This window comes from Botrytis cinerea, chromosome 9 (genome assembly GCF_000143535.2).
Source record: "Botrytis cinerea B05.10 chromosome 9, complete sequence".
Classification (NCBI taxonomy): domain Eukaryota; kingdom Fungi; phylum Ascomycota; class Leotiomycetes; order Helotiales; family Sclerotiniaceae; genus Botrytis; species Botrytis cinerea.
The window spans coordinates 1,327,171-1,342,982 of record NC_037318.1 but is presented as its reverse complement, the minus strand read 5'-3'; the positions used below and the strand labels follow the sequence as shown (position 1 = coordinate 1,342,982).

Here is a 15,812-nt window from a genome sequence, read left to right as displayed (position 1 = left end):
TCAATTAACAACCCTAAGATTTCCTTCATCAACCAACAGAAGGTAGATACCACGTATTTGATGATCTAGACAAAGTGTTTCACGTTCCGTCGCTGATATTGAATGGCTGGTTGACGTTGACTGTGCCCAAGTACGTACAGCTGCTGTATGCGGGCGCTGATCTAGCCGCGCGCTATCGATTAAGGTTGCCCTGCAGAAGCTGACAAACCGTACGACGGACGTTACGTTCATTAAATTCTATCGAAGGATCGATTAACCGTAGAGAGATAATCGTGAGGATATACCTAATAACGCGCCGAATGAACAATTTGATAATCCAGATATTGTCAAAACATTGCGATGGCAGGCCAAAATCATCATCGTGCGACATCGCAAAATTCGATCACACTGCAAGAGGAATCACGCCACGATGGCGAGATAGTGAATTTTGATTATGTTGCCTCTTACGATGAAATCGATTCACCTGCTGAGAATGCGGTTGATGAAAGAGAGGATGAGTTCGAGAGCTTTGAGACCGAACACGAAGTGTCGAATGACCAAAACGAAAATGAAGATGAGGTTGAAGAGGAGAAGGAAGATATCATACCTCTTGCCTTCGTCAAAGCGAGCGAGTACTGTCTTTTTTGTCGAGCTCGATTCCCTGTATTTGATTCCATAAACCAGCTATCTGCTTCCATGACTGGTGTTATTCAATCTTTGCTTGGGAATTCGGATTTAACAAATTGGATCTTCTATGGCAAATGGGCATAAGTTTAAACCCATCGGTCGCGTGGCAGATGCCTGTGGAGGTGAAGGGCTCTCTCTATCTGCAAATTGATTACGATAGTTTGTTGTCAAGAGTTGATAATGAATCTGCGAAGTTCCAGCCATCAGTTCTCGTATAACACCCTCCCGAATTACGATCGCGAATCTGGAGTTTCGTAGGGCCTACATCAGCATATTCAGCCTTCATGCTTTTGACTGGAGAGACACCAACACTGGCCCGTCAACTTCGGGCTCCAGCCGCGCGAGAGCTCACATTGCAACCAGGCTGTTACATCAATTTAAGTATTATAAACATGTATGGTACACAGTATATATCAACCTTGACTATACAAGACGGACCCGAACCCGGATCCGGCACTGGAATCAAGGTAGTCGGAACAGTTACTGGCATTCAGGTTATATCCAGTGTTCATGAAATTTGCTCTATCAGACTTTTAGGTGAAAACTAGAAATTGAAATAGATAGAAACGTTCCCTAAAACTGGTCGCTGTTAGTACGGGGAGGTTCCGCTTGATAACGACGTTTTAGTATGCTTCAATAATGCAAGCCTGTCTTGTATAGTTTCCTGTGATATTTAATTCTAACGTTCCAGGGTCTGACGATAGAAGAGTTGGCGGCGGATCATCATCTCACCTTAAGGCAAGTGATGTGGGATTGACCAGATCATCCAAAAGTCACGTTCGATGCCGATGGCAAATTGTTCACCATTTTGGAGCCAGAAGAATTATAGAACAGGAGACAGCCAGTAGTGGCGTTTTTCAGATATGTTTCGTTGATAGCTCATGAAGTATACGCCCCGAGTCTCACAATTTATTCCTTTTCTAAGTGTATCACGGGCATCGAAGTACATTTTCCGACGACATCGAATTTAGTAGGCAGTCGTGGGAATATTGCAGTACAGTTTCCCCTAGCTAAAGATGAGCACATATCGAATGTTTGGCTACGACTTGAAACACATGGCGCTATTGAATCTGTGCCCTCCTTGTTGGCTAGTTAATCATCTCTCATCCATCGACTCCCTATGAACTATGCTTATATTTCCTAGATACGTACGACGCTAGGCTGAGATTACAGTTTCAGTCCATACGTTGGCCCAACTAGATATTCTGCTTATCTTTGGGTGATACTGAAGCACAATAGCTGCATTAGCGGTTTTTATTTTGAGAACTCAAATGAAATCAGGAGACTTGGCGTTATCGGTGATGACAGTCGAACTGAAGTTGATGAAGTTCCGCTTCCTCATTGTCAGACTTGTGATCCAGTACGGCCTTTAATCGGATTTCTCGGAAGGAATCTATTCATGAATGATGCCAAGATTCAAGATCTAAAGTCGGTAACTATTTGGAGAGTTGCTCGTCGCTGTATCAGTATGCTCATTCATTACTTGGATTCAGATATGCCCCCAGTTGTCTTGGGGCAGTGGTTGGATTCCGAGCGCTCGAAACATGTATCTATATATGACAATCTTGACTAGATCGAAATATATATATATAAGAACAAACAATATATGAAAGAAATCTGCTAAGAAGAGACTCAAAAATGATCGTACTGAAAATACTGAAGATAGAGACTGCTAATGATCAAACTCAAGCAAAGGCCCATTTCTTTATACAAATGAAGTTTACACCCACCTGCCAGTCCCACATCTCCTGAACCAGACTCTAGGTATAGCGATTTCCATGAAGACAATCTCACTATAAGAGAACTACAGGTAGAAAAGACTCGATTGGTTTTGAACGAAGCTCAAGTGATCCAGCGTTACGCATCTTCAGGCGCTGTTTCACCTTTTCCATCACGCTCATGGTGCTTCTCTTCAAATTTCTCACTCACAAAAGCACCGCGAGAATTTAACAAAACGCTGTGTTTAACCTATAGCTAAAAATTGACCGTTCGTAACACAACCCTTCATGCGGTCAGACGCCTCTCTTCGGGTGTGTAATTGACCAGTCTATCCTGTCGTACCGAACCCTCGGTATTTTAGGGGCTTGGTCGGATGCATGATAACCAATGATGTTTAGCCGCCCATAAACTTCAAGGCACGGGATGTTTCTGCAGGGGAACCTCGCTAAAGTAGGCAAATAAAGTATCGCGCGGTTATGCAGCATGTAATTTTGTTCATTGGGTCTAGTCTTTTTGAGTTGATATGCGCTGAAGATTAACACAGCATTTCATCATATGCACTGTCATTGCGGCGAGTGTTTGTTTGCTAAGTTGTTGTGTTTTGGGTGCCCAGGGGCTCGAGCAGTCTGTGAGCATCCGATGTTCGAAGAAACGAGATTCAAATTGTAGGACTGTTCTTCAGAGGGAGGCTCAGGATATTAGGCTAATCGTGCTTTAAATTAAGGACTAAGGGTTCTGGTATCACTAAGAGTTTTCTAACACGGTGTCAAATTTACAGCTAATCATTCATCCTCTTTAATTCCTCTACCCTGAACCTCCAATCATCTCTCTCAAAACCGTTTCCAGCACATGCACAAACCGTCTCTCCTCCTTCCCCATCTCCACTATTCGTTTAATCATCGCGCTTCTCCACACATCCAGCACCTCCTATTCCCCCACACAATCCTCTTCAAAAATCCCCGGATCCAAAACCCCGCATTCTCTCCCATGCAAAATTCTGAAATTATCCCAAATACATGCTTCCCCAGGCTTCATCATATTCTTGAGTGTATGAGAATTTCTTCTCTCTATCGTCTGGAATCTTCGATCTGCAGCACGTGCTTTGGGCTACGCGTCGTAGATACAGAGAAGTGAAGAAGTGTGTTGAGTATTGAAACGGAATGTATGGAGCGTAAGCGAGAATTGGTTTTGGGTAAAGAGGGCTGCGGCTGTTAATTGGTGGGATGTTGAAAGGGGGTTAGGGTTAGTATTCTGATTACTGATTAGTAGGGGACTAAAGAGAGATGGGAGGAGATGAAGATTTTTCTCTAGGCGTGGAGAGGATGGCGGGATAGGATACGAAGGCGTGGGAGCTTTTGGTCTTGAGTGTGATGCAGGCGTGGATTCGGGGTGGATGGAGGTACTGAGAGGAGAGGGTATGTGGTAGTTGTATTTCATTTCCGCAGTGTGAGATTAAGGCGCTGTGGATTGTGAGGTTGGGGAGCGTGGAGGGTGTTTTATCTTGAGATTCGGTTGTGGCATGTAGAAAATCAGTGGAAAGGTAAGGAGATTTGGGTATTCATGGAATCATCTGGTTTAATGGGCAGATATGGTTCTTATCATATCAGTTCTGTTCATTGTGAGTACAATCTTTGAGCTTGAGGTATGATTTTAGTTTTGAGACTCATACTTTATTAGAAGTGCCATATGGCATCATAAGTCTCGATGTTGTGGATTGTGGGTATCATAATTCGGACACAAGTCTGATGTAAAGATGTATGTTGTTACAAGTAACCTTGTTAAAAGTGTAAATGTTTATGATATTCTTACATTTTATGTTTCCGTGCAAGCAGAGAATATTTGGGTGTGTAGATATGTAAGATTAATAGAAGTAGAATGGGCGTTTTGTTCTCTTTCGAAATAACAACACTCATGAGCAACAAAAAATCCATCTCCGAATCTTCAGAAAAATTATACATATACAAAAAGAAAGCCCGTATCTTGTTCCCTAAACCTTTACGTAAGAGCAATTGGACAACCTAAATTTCCAAACGAAGGATTCAGCTTTTTCGCAACGAATTCAAGTGTGCTAATTGATGGAGTAAAAACACCATTTAACGAAGAAGGAATATCTTGTGTAGCAAGCTGATAGAGCAAGCAAGAAGCCTCGAGAGAACCAGGCGTAGCAATCAATGTTCCATTTTTGATGCAACCAAAATTGATAAGATCAAAACCACCATTTCCAGTAGCACCACCAAACAAAACTGGGTTTTGCGAATAGAGAGCGATAATTTCATCTGCGGCGTCGGTGTTGGAATATGGAGTGGCACGGTTTGTCCAGTTGTCTGGGATTCTTTCCTCGCCCGTGAAAGAATATGAACCATCTGAATTTTTCTCGACACCGAAAAATGAAGAAATAGTATCATAATCTGGTGCGTAATTTTTTGTTCCAGATGGCATCAACTCGTACAAGAAAGAGGCAGCACCAAAGAGGAGCAGAGAAGAGGGGCCGAAATAGAAGTTTGGGTTGTCCTTGAGAGATTGTTGGTAACGCTGGGCTCGGTATGTAGCAAGTCCATCACGATTGTAGTTGCCACTAGTAGTTTCCGTCATCATTCCAAAAAGTGTTCCATTAAATGAGTAATTATCGCCATTAGCAAGGAAGTGATCACTGCGTGTGAGGGATGTATCAGCCTCGAACTTGTTGTGTGCATTCAAGCCCGGCTCTGAACCACTCGTAGCTGGTGAAAAATATGTTCGTGAGGTGGCATCACACCCGATGGACAGTTTCTCGGTTACGATATCGCCATCGGTTAATGTAAGGCCGAGAACAGCAAGAAGATTGGCTAACTCATAACCAACGTTGTACAAGTTTTGTTGGGCATCGACAAGCTCATTATATGTAGTAATGCCATCTCGAGCAAGGAAGTTGTGATTGGCGGCCGCGTTCAATCCTGGACAAGGCCCACGTATATCGGTCGGTTTTGGAGCGATGAATTGATGATCAGTATCTCCACGAGCGGGAACCTGATAGCCTCCCTTTCCTCTACCTGGAAGGCCATTCCTGGCACCGTTGTATGGGTAAGCATCTGAGATACCCGGAGCATTGACATGATTTGCATTGAATGGGCAAGATGTAGAGTCTGGTTGCTGCTGTTTATTTCTGTTTAATAGACTAGAGTCGACACCCGGCATTGTAGCAACAAATGGGAAAGCTGTAACGGCTCCAACCATAAGGGTCCCTGCAATAAAAGAATACTGCATCGCAAAAGATGTGTAGATTATGAATACAAAGGTTGCTTGGTGTCGTGATTAATAGCTGGAATGATGATGCAGGAAGGATGACAAGGAAGTATTGAGCTGCAGAGTAATTCACCCACCAACTGAACGCCCTGGCAAATTAAAGCCTGGACTTATACAAAAATTATTCTAGCGGAACTCTTCTCTCGGGGGCATCCAGAGTCTAATCAGCGCTATCAAGATAAACCTAGATTATAGAAAAACTTAGCACTTTAAAAGCGGTGAGCCAGAGATCGTTCAGTTAACTGGTGAAACGTGTATATACAAGTGCTCTCATATTTCCATACATGTTTGGGGGAAACATTTTCTTTTCTTCGCACTCTTTGCCATCATGCATTGTAAAGCTAATTGAGAAATTGTCCCGCTGCAGATCTCTGAAACCAAGCTTCAATTAGGATTGAAAAAGTGAGATCCTTCGAAAAGATTGTCCAGAACCTCTAAAAATAGGGGGACTGGAGATCTTCCGCGAAGGAGAATTCTTTGTCAGCAGAATTTTTACATACTAACTGACTATTGAATGATCAACAGCGGTGGCTTGAACCATGCAATTATCGGAAATTTGGATATAACATCATCCAACCAATTGTAATGAGAATCATGGGGAAGGCAAACTATACCGCAGCCGTATGAAATGTAATTGAGTATACCATGTCCCTCTTTTTGGACAGAACAATAGATCTAGCTCTAATTTCAACCTGCTCATTCCATGCTCCGGATGCCACAGTGAGCAGTAACCAGACTCGACACTAGTGCGGTATCACATTCTCTTCTCCTTCAGCTTCATAATAGTCTATCTTGCAGTCGGCCGAAAAATACTGTACTCATAGAGGGGGACCTAGCCTCCTACCAGTCCTTCAACCCCGCGTTATACTGTCCGATGATGCAGAGCAAAAATATTAGAGATAGCACTAGCAAACGGCTGATTATTTAGTGACGCAATTCCGTATCTTGTCTCTAGGCCCATGAGACTGCATGTGAGCCCACTGGTGCTCTCGACTCAGACCACTAAGTCTGAGTAGGATAGCAATAACAGCCCTCCAATTGGGGTGCTCCAAATTTTGGGTCCTACAATCAAATTGAAGGTTGAGATAGAAAACTGATCGAGAATTGTCACGATTGTTCTCGACTGCCTATCATTTGAGTTTGTAGTTAAGCTTGTTCTGGTCAACGGCAGCGATCCACAGCTAGCAGATTACAAGGGGGCGATCGTCTGTGCCTGGCGTCAACATCAATATAATAATAGGCGAGACAGAAATCTGAATTATTGATCCGAAGAGGTACATGTTAGGAGGTAAGCTGATTGCGACAGCCAATTTAAAATTAGCTACCATGAGTGATCACTTCCCAGCGGAAGATAAAAGTTGGAAGATTGGGAACTTCATAGCTAGCCAAAATAGAGCGTGTCCAATCGGTCATTCTCGCAGAAAAAGAACGAGTCTTCAGTTGCCAGACGATAATAGGAATCCCAAGACATATTTCAAAAACAAAAGTACATTCCCGAATCAAGTAAAAGTTTGATGATTGCCTTGCGTTGGAAACCCAGAGAAAGATGAAATGTGTCGGCATTGAGAGCGAGCCAACAATCCTTTCCTAGCGGCCTGTATCGATTGTGCTCGTACGCCAAAAGAGTGCCTTTATTGAAGTCATAGCGAGAAATTGGGTGTGTAGTTATTGAATACTGCCTAGAATAGCTAGCGAAGTGGCCAGAACAGCGGTTGAGCGCCGATATATCCACACCATCATAATTAATTGCTAGAAAGCTCCATCTCCCGAACTATCACGCCAATAACATCTGGCTGCTACTTCATCCTTTCACAAAGACAAATTTTTGGTTTTTTCTCCTTCGAGTATATCGAAATGTGTGTCTACCTATCAACTATGGTCCGTTGCTTCGATATAACGAAAGAACTGTGATCGATCTCAATGAACCGTGATGGTCGATTAAAAGCTTTGAAGCAAAATATTGTTTGAGGCTATTTAAAAAGATGGAGACTTCTTGAAGCGAAGGGAAGAATGAGGAAGGAGGAGATGGAACTCACTAGTCGGCAGTCAAGAGAGTTTGAGGAGCAGAGTCGCTTTCCTTCCTTCCTTCTTTCTCCATGATCCGAGTGCCTTCTCCATTTAATGCTCAATGTCTTAATCTTTACGATATCCACTCCTTAAAACGCATGCAAAAGTACAGTCTCTGATTCGCAGACCTACACTATTCAATCTAAAACACGAACTTCTTATCTGAGCCGTTAAACCAAACGAACTTAAAATCGCAATCGACAAGTATAATCATGCCGAAACGTCGATTCTCCAACGACAGTAGCGATACTCTGGCCCTTGAAGGTGAAGCTCGCAGCAGCCGCCTTCGCATTGTAGGCCCTCAAAGAACACGGGTTGTTGTCAATCTTCAACCAAATTCATCATACCCGTCACCTCAGCTACCACTATCAATAATTTACAGAGCTTTATTCTTAATCGCGCCGAAAGAGTCGCAGTCAAGCTCCCTGAAGATGGAATGGTACTCCGTCTTGAAGGTGAAGATGGTCCCATCACGTTCTCAGAAGACACCATTGAAGATATATTTAGAGATGCAAAACCCAAATTGATTTGGGTCACAGCAGCTCCCAGAATTTCTAATCGTGGCGCCGATTTTGTCTACGTACGATGGATCACGCCAGGAAGAGCGCTTGATCATCTCTCAATGTCCGATATTGAGACAGATAGAGAGCCACTGAGTCGCTGTATAAAAGTGAATGAGATCATAGCTGCTGCAAAGAACAGCATCTTCGGAGCTGCAGGAAATGAGGTGACTCCAGTACCAGGCTTTAGTATCGGTTTATGGTTCAATAGGGCGAGTAGCGATACTTCAATATGGGCGTTGGGGACCGATACACTTGAAATGCTTGGTTTAACTGGTAGTCTTGAGAATCCGTTGAATATTTTCCTAGTCTTGATCAACAAAGACAAGCTATCCGATCCATCATGCAGTAAAAAGAAGCTATCTTTCCTATTTCAAAGACCCATCTTATCAAAATGATCAATTTAACACGTTATAGGCCATCTAAATCCGAATTCTAGCTATGGATTCCGATGCTCACTTCAGAGCATGGCAACATTTGAAACATGCCTCAAGGTACTGATATCAGTAGCAACTATCCGCCCATATTTGATTCCCCATCTGCTAGAGCGCATAATGCTGGTCACAAATATTGGCGAGGCCAGGAATTGCCTTGAGAGTACCCTGAAGACGTCGGCAGTTCACGAAGAAAGAACAACCATATTAGCGAACTGTTTCCGTGAAATTGCGCTTAGGATGGTTTCTAGTGCATTCGTCGGTCATAAGATTGAGTCGGTCCTTAAGGGCTCCAGGCAAATCTTTGCTTGGATGTTTAGCGATATACTTGAAGAAGATATGAGTTGTACCCCTTCAATTAAGGATTCCGATGTTTCAGATCATTTCAAATGGTAACGGGTCCAGTTACTTATACCTGTGGGGTGAACGGAAACATTCAAATAAAATTGGAGTTCTGACAATTCTGAATCCCTCTAATTATATCAACCTTTGAAATCATTCAACATTCCAAACTGTTTAGATTTATCACTATTGTCTTTTCCCATCGAATTGAGAGAGCAATTGCTGATTCAGATTGTTTTTAGTTCAAACTTGTCAAAGGGAAACGCGTGTCAATTCCTGCGACGGATGACTTCCGAAACCTTATCAATGCTTGCAACACTTCTCAACACTTTCGGATGCTATCGCCCCTCCAGTCAGACGGAAGAGAGAATTCCGGTATCTCATTGTCTAAAGCAGGATGTGTATCGCACTACACTCAAAATAGTGACGAAACCTCGCAATCGAAACTCAAAAATGTGATTACAGGCTTCGAGGCTCTACAATCAAGATCTGGACAGAGTCTTCTCCAAGCTCTCCAACCAGTGGTTTCGCAAAGAAAAATTGAAGTTACGTAGGAGATTGACGATTGGGAGCGAACTAAATCGAACTCATTGGCCATGAATCCGAACAATGGACCCGATGAAGCGATTGTTATTTGTTTGGATAAGAGCATTAGTATGCGAGCTTTACTTGGAAATAATTGGATTGGAAATGGTCAGGTCAGTACGCTCAACAGATTTGACGAAGCCAAGCAAGTGTTTCGAAATGTGGTCTCACGATTGTCTGCTTATCATTTGAACGTCCATGTAGGTCTAGTTACATTAGGTTCAAAGGCAGAGCAGGAAGCTCATATCTCTCCCATCGGCAAAGAATTCAGGAACAAATTAGAGAACAGTCAGGCAACTGACCATAGGACATCGCTATTCGATCCTTTATGTGTCGCTTATTCTATGCTCATATCTCACCAAAAACGGCATCCTGAATCTAAGATGAAGCTTCGCATTATCGCATTAACTGATGGCGAGGACAATAGTTCCGTGTTTACTGCAGAAGACACTTGTAAGATGTTATACTATGATGACATTGTCCTTGATTCCATCGTCATAGGTGGCTCCTCTTATGGGGACCTTTTCAAGATATTAAAATACACAGGTGGCTATGTCTTCAAACCAACATCACAAATGCTTTTGTTCCAGACATTCCTCCTCGAGCCATTTCTTGATATACTTGCTAGACCAGATATTGTCAAAATCCCACTCGATGACTATGAATCACCGCTGCCAAAACAGGCTGATATGACGACAATTCACGACTTTTCGCCTTGTCGTCCTCATCAATTGCAAGATGGTAGTTTTGTCTCGCTTGACGCAGCAAATCTCTAATTGGCTGGAAATTCGTCTTCGCTTCTTGAAATTTCCCGCATGTCGGCTTCTGCCGAACCTGCCAATAGACCAACAGGACGATTGTTTCTTGACGAGATGAGACTCATGGTCGCAAATCCTAATGCATCGATGGACATTTATGTCAGTGAAGTGGATATGGCCTTTTGGAAGATTGTAGTGTCAGGACCAACATCCACGGCCTATTCTGAAGGCACGTTTGCCTTGTTTGTTCACATGACGGACACATATCCTCAAAAGACACCGGCTGTCCGCTTCATTACACCAGTACTTCATTCAAACGTGTCCAAGATAATCTCCCAATTTCACACATTAATATTTATTGTTTTACAACTAACGATAAAACAGTATGGTAAAATATGTCACGAAATTTTCGATGATGGATGAGAATCAAGCTTTCATATTCATGATATCCTGAAGACTGTATTCACCCTATTCGAAGACCCAAAAGCTAGTTGTGATGCTGCTATTGATGAGTTACTAATACTGAAATTCTGGACTGACAAGGTGACAGCTGATACGGAAATTAAGACATGCGTAAGCGTTGAGATACTTGATATAGAAACCATGATGTGCTAATCTATGGCAGGTCACCAGATTTGCTACACGTACTAGACTTCAATGGAAGAGAGAAATGGATTCTGCAGTTTGAAATGTGAAAGTTATTTAATTGCAGAGGCTACGGTTATCGGAATATGAGGACACGTTGAAAATTCTATGGATAAGTGGATCTGGCTACAATACTAGAGGCGATACAATGGGAATAGTTGCAGCAGTATCTTATTAATGACTATGAAAAACCGGAAATGACAATCTACTTTTAAAAGGTTTCGTCTGCGAATTTTGGAGATTGCCAAACAACTTGAGCTACAAATACTTTGACATTCAAAGCCAAGCAAGAGACAAGTGAGCTGGTTTTCAAAGCTTTTTTTTTGGTCTCGACTCTTATATGCGTTCGAGAAAGTGCACAGTGACTTAAGAAGAGAACCCCGCTCAAAGGAATGTCGAAAGTAATCGGGAGTAAAGAATGGACTACCCTATTCTCCATCAGGCCACATCTGAGAGTTCTATTTTCGCCTAGGAATAAACCAAGGCAAATCAGCAGGACCAATACTCGATTGATGTGAAAGTGTTCGTCGAATTTTCGAACAATGGTATCGGGATGCATCTCAATATCCTCATGCTGATTGACCTCCAATAATTCCTTCTTCCATTTCATAGGTTTAAGTTAAAACATGTGTGTATTCTCGCTCTCAAACCCGAGGGCATAGCCTACTCGAACAGGTAGGGGGTTCATGATTTCATGACATTAGACAATATTGATATGAAAGGCATGCTGATTGCGCAAGAACTTTGATACGGCTGGATACATGTGTGTAGCGTGAATGCATACTTGCATCTTTTGTACATCATCATAATGCTATATCTGATTTGGATTTGTATATTCTCCGCTCTGTCTATACTTGAAGCAGTTTCGTTCTTGGGTGTTGGTCTATAGAAGCTCCAACGTACCATGTGAGATAACAAAGAAGCATGCATGTCATCTCAAGATGTCATGGGTTCTGTGCTTGACCCAAAAGCACCTTCTCTGTTGTACTTGGTATCTTCATTCGGCTGTCAATCCAGATCTCATTAAAAAGAAATGCTTTCCACCATACCCTTACTTAGTGATCGTACATCTCCGAAGCCCCATTGGCTTCATACCCACAAACCCCATCACCTGAATGTCCCACCCTTCACTTCTCACCCTGCACCAATCCCAAGTAAACATTCCACCCAATCCCCGCCAAACTCCCCAGCAAAGCCCGTCCCTGGACACTCTTGATAACGGCAAAATTGCTCAGACTGACAAATGGCCACAGCTTCCATCCTGCTTTCATCATATCCCAGTATTCGGATTCTGCAGACTGTACAGCTTGTTGCAGGGTGGCCCCGCGGAATAACGAGAAGGTGATCAGGAACAGCATCACGTTCAAGACTGCGAGGAGGGTTTGATCGATAACCACTTTCAGAATGGTATTAGTGACGGAGAGCGTTGGTTGGGGCTGTGCAGCTTTCTTCTCAGAGACATTTCGTGGAGAAGCTTGTTTCTTGGAGGGCAGAAGCGATTCGAGGAGGGATTGTCTGTTAGGCGTGTTGTCAGTAATCGTAGTGCATTTCTGGACAAAAATGAATCGCTCGCGATAGATGGAACTCACAAGTAGAAGTTTGGCGGAGCGCTCAGCGCGCCGTATAAGACGAAGTGAATTACCGGTGTCCAGTTTATTGTGAATTCAGTCTGTATAGCTGTTTAGCTGTGGTCTAAGATGTGATATAAAAATGTGGAGGGGTCATACATTGCTTTGATTTGCAGAGATAAATTGTGCGATAATATTGCTGATCCCCGATAAGACACAGGATTGAACCGTGGTACTTACGACGGCAGAAGGCATCTTTGGTTTCGTCTCGCTGGTATGTTATCGAGATGTGAGAGGAAGTTGGAAATCTTCTCTTGGGAAATTGTTGTAACGTTCAGCTCTAGTATCCTTGTGGCGTATTGTGTCGCGTTGTACTTGCTTGGTGGGGGTATTTTCTTTCGACCACCACAATCATTTCCCAATGTCAACGGATTTCAATGTGTTGAGTTCAATGTGTTGAGTCTTTGATCTCGATCTCATGATTGTCTCGCCATGTTGTAGCAACTAGAAGGAGCATTGTCTAATTTTGAATGATAGAAGGCGGAGGGGAAGGAGGGGTCGTCGAGACCTCAGAACTCAGACATCAGATCTACCATTATCGCAATGATCATGGCGACCTATTTGTTTTGAGAATATCGCGGCGTGAACCGAATTACCCAGTGGCTTCGGTATACATTGCAGGACCTTGAAGAAAAGGTGCCTCCTATTGAAGCTGGCTATGGAGTCGACGATGTGATGTGGTCATGCCGCACAACAATCAATTTATAAATTTATGCAACGAGAAGGTCTTTGCATAATTATTATACACAAATTCACATGCAGATACACCACGACAAGTATGTCTCTATTTTCGAGTGAAAATAAGCCTGTGAAGTCACTGCCCTTGTTGAAGATTACCATGGCTTAGCCGGACTCTACATAGAATACATTCTGCCCGTTTCCTCACTACAATATGAATACCGCCTCCTTAAGAACTAGGTATCACTAGACTTTATGACAAGATAATCCACTGGGCCCCCCAGCACTAGAAATAGCTCTTTCCACGCACCCAGCCTTAATTATCGTTGGCAACGTAAATCTATACTCCTTTGTCCCCATCCAATCTCCATGTGACTCGGGGATATTAACATCAGATGCTTTCCAACCGAGCAGGGCACAGCATCCACTTTCTTGCTTTTTCAGGGCTGCGCCCAATCTTTTTCGAGGCTGTTAGTGATCATTTGGATTTCAAACCAAAGAATGTCGTCGTGCAGGAAACAGACTGTTCGAGGAGCCACTGGTGTTGGTGTTGGTGTCACCACTACAACGGAGATAAAGGTAGATATGCTCGCTGTGGGCGACGCTGTTACCGTTGTTGTAGTGGTTGATTGCAAGGAGCCGTGATACCCCAATCCGTATTCGATGATAGAAGAAGCAATAGTAAGACTTCCATAATGAAATATTCCACAATGGAGCTTGTATTGCAACACTTCCCGAGTACGCAAACGCAGATACTTCACCAAAATTGCCTTGTTTTGAAATAAGTTAACTATGCAATTGCTCTAGAGTAGATATAGCATCGGGAGTGTTATCATTTCCATGCAATCCCAAACACCCCCGCTCCAAAGCTAGTTCGGCAAATCTGTAGTCATTTCTAATTAGACAAGATTCATCGCGTCTCGGTAGTGAGTTGCTTGCGTTCTATGCGGAATTCGCGCTGCAAGCATAAACGGTGACTTGTGTATTTGGGTCATCTAGAAAAACGTATATGGTGAAATCAAGAAGCATCGTCTCATTGCACACTGAAAGACGGCGAGTACCATGATACGCTGTCGAATTGGCCGGGTTACTGCCGGCATCGCTGCAGTTTTGTAGGCAACGTCTCAATGCTGAGTTGGGTATCGAATGGTAGTTCTTGTTTTTTTTGGGAAAACTCGCCGGTTCGATGACAGTGAACGGGATCCTAGTCGATACAGGATGTGCAACGAGCCATTCGTCAATTTTTCTGGACATCGCAATACCCTACTTGGTCAGAATAACTGTGACAATCAAGGGCGATAACAATGTGATCCACATTTTGTAGGCAGATAGACGGAGAAAGCGTGAAAAGTAGCCTCCAAAATATTCCTTGGAGAGGAAAAAGTATCAAGTAAGAGTTCCTTTTTTGTGAAGAGGAAGGGGGTAATTTTTATTAACTATCTATAACCATAATACTTGCTTTACTTTTCGTATTAACCTAGTTATTAGTATTGCTTTGCATATTTGTTTGAAGCAAAAAAGAATTAAGGTTGATCGGGCTGCTATTTTCAATTACTCTCTTAGTCGTGTCTATAAATTAATCTTTAACTTTCCTCAAAGTAGTCCAGAGAAGCTCAGTACGGCGTCACCCTATTCGACATGATTACCTCATTCCTTACAAGTTTGCTCGCCAAATATTTTTTAATGATACTTTTGATAGTTCAAGTATCTCCCTTCTATCTTGAATCGCCTTCAGTGGCCACCGGTGGCAATTTTCTCGAACCGCGTCTCTATCAACGATTCAGAATCTGGGACTGTGGTGTTGCTAAAGAAACGGCAATAAGTGTTGCAGTTGCAGAGATTCCTCAAGTTGTAAGTATCTCGGCTTCTATGGAAGGCAAGAGATCTTCTAACAAGTATGCTACTAGCTCATGATAGCAGAGTAAAGACTCACAGAGCTTTTTGACGAGCTCAAAAGTGGAATAGACTTTAATCTCAAGGAAGATCTTAATCCAAGAGACTGGTCTACACTTGACACATTTGGAGTTCTTTACAATCCGTTGTTCTTTCAGAGAGAAAAAAAAGGGGGGGCGGGTTGCAAAGAACGCTATCATAATCTTAGATAGATATTTGAGTAAGTGCAACTCAGTCCGTAATGTATATCATTAAATCATCATCCCGTTGATTTTTGTTGCAGAGACTCTTGTACTCATGGACAATCAATTTTCAAGTATAGCCACTCAGAATCTAGATATCATTTGCAATAGCAACTGGGCAAGAAGAACTGATAACAACAATGAGAACTACGAGAGTGTAACTGGTGAGGATGGGAGTAAGTCATAATTCCGCATCACTAGTCATAGAAGGTCATTTCTGAAGGAAGCACGAGTTCTCTCATACTTCTCAATGGTATTAGTATGTCATAAATCAATACGTGTGCTAACAGGTTAAAGCTGATTGGTATTATGA

At 42.7% G+C, this 15,812-nt stretch overlaps 4 protein-coding genes across 4 annotated transcripts; 2 read left to right on the top strand and 2 right to left on the bottom strand.

The window, feature by feature from the left end:
- Positions 1–104: 104 nt before the first annotated feature.
- Positions 105–1,242, top strand: BCIN_09g03770 (hypothetical protein). Its single transcript, XM_001551532.2, has one exon. It carries the CDS (start codon positions 340–342, stop codon positions 748–750), a length of 411 nt encoding a protein of 136 aa, XP_001551582.1. The 5' UTR covers positions 105–339; the 3' UTR covers positions 751–1,242.
- A 2,934-nt stretch (positions 1,243–4,176) lies between these two features.
- Positions 4,177–5,756, bottom strand: Bcprd9. Its single transcript, XM_001551535.2, has one exon. The coding sequence runs from the start codon at positions 5,626–5,628 to the stop codon at positions 4,381–4,383; it is 1,248 nt and encodes a 415-aa protein (XP_001551585.2). The 5' UTR covers positions 5,629–5,756; the 3' UTR covers positions 4,177–4,380.
- A 1,566-nt stretch (positions 5,757–7,322) lies between these two features.
- Positions 7,323–9,132, top strand: BCIN_09g03750 (hypothetical protein). Its single transcript, XM_024695083.1, has one exon. The coding sequence runs from the start codon at positions 8,171–8,173 to the stop codon at positions 8,690–8,692; it is 522 nt and encodes a 173-aa protein (XP_024550876.1). The 5' UTR covers positions 7,323–8,170; the 3' UTR covers positions 8,693–9,132.
- A 2,546-nt stretch (positions 9,133–11,678) lies between these two features.
- Positions 11,679–13,385, bottom strand: BCIN_09g03730 (hypothetical protein). Its single transcript, XM_024695082.1, has 3 exons — positions 12,786–13,385; positions 12,648–12,727; positions 11,679–12,573 (listed from the first exon to the last, which is right to left on the bottom strand). The coding sequence occupies exons 1-3, from the start codon at positions 12,879–12,881 to the stop codon at positions 12,186–12,188; spliced, it is 564 nt and encodes a 187-aa protein (XP_024550875.1). The 5' UTR covers positions 12,882–13,385; the 3' UTR covers positions 11,679–12,185.
- Between the last annotated feature and the right edge of the window lie 2,427 nt (positions 13,386–15,812).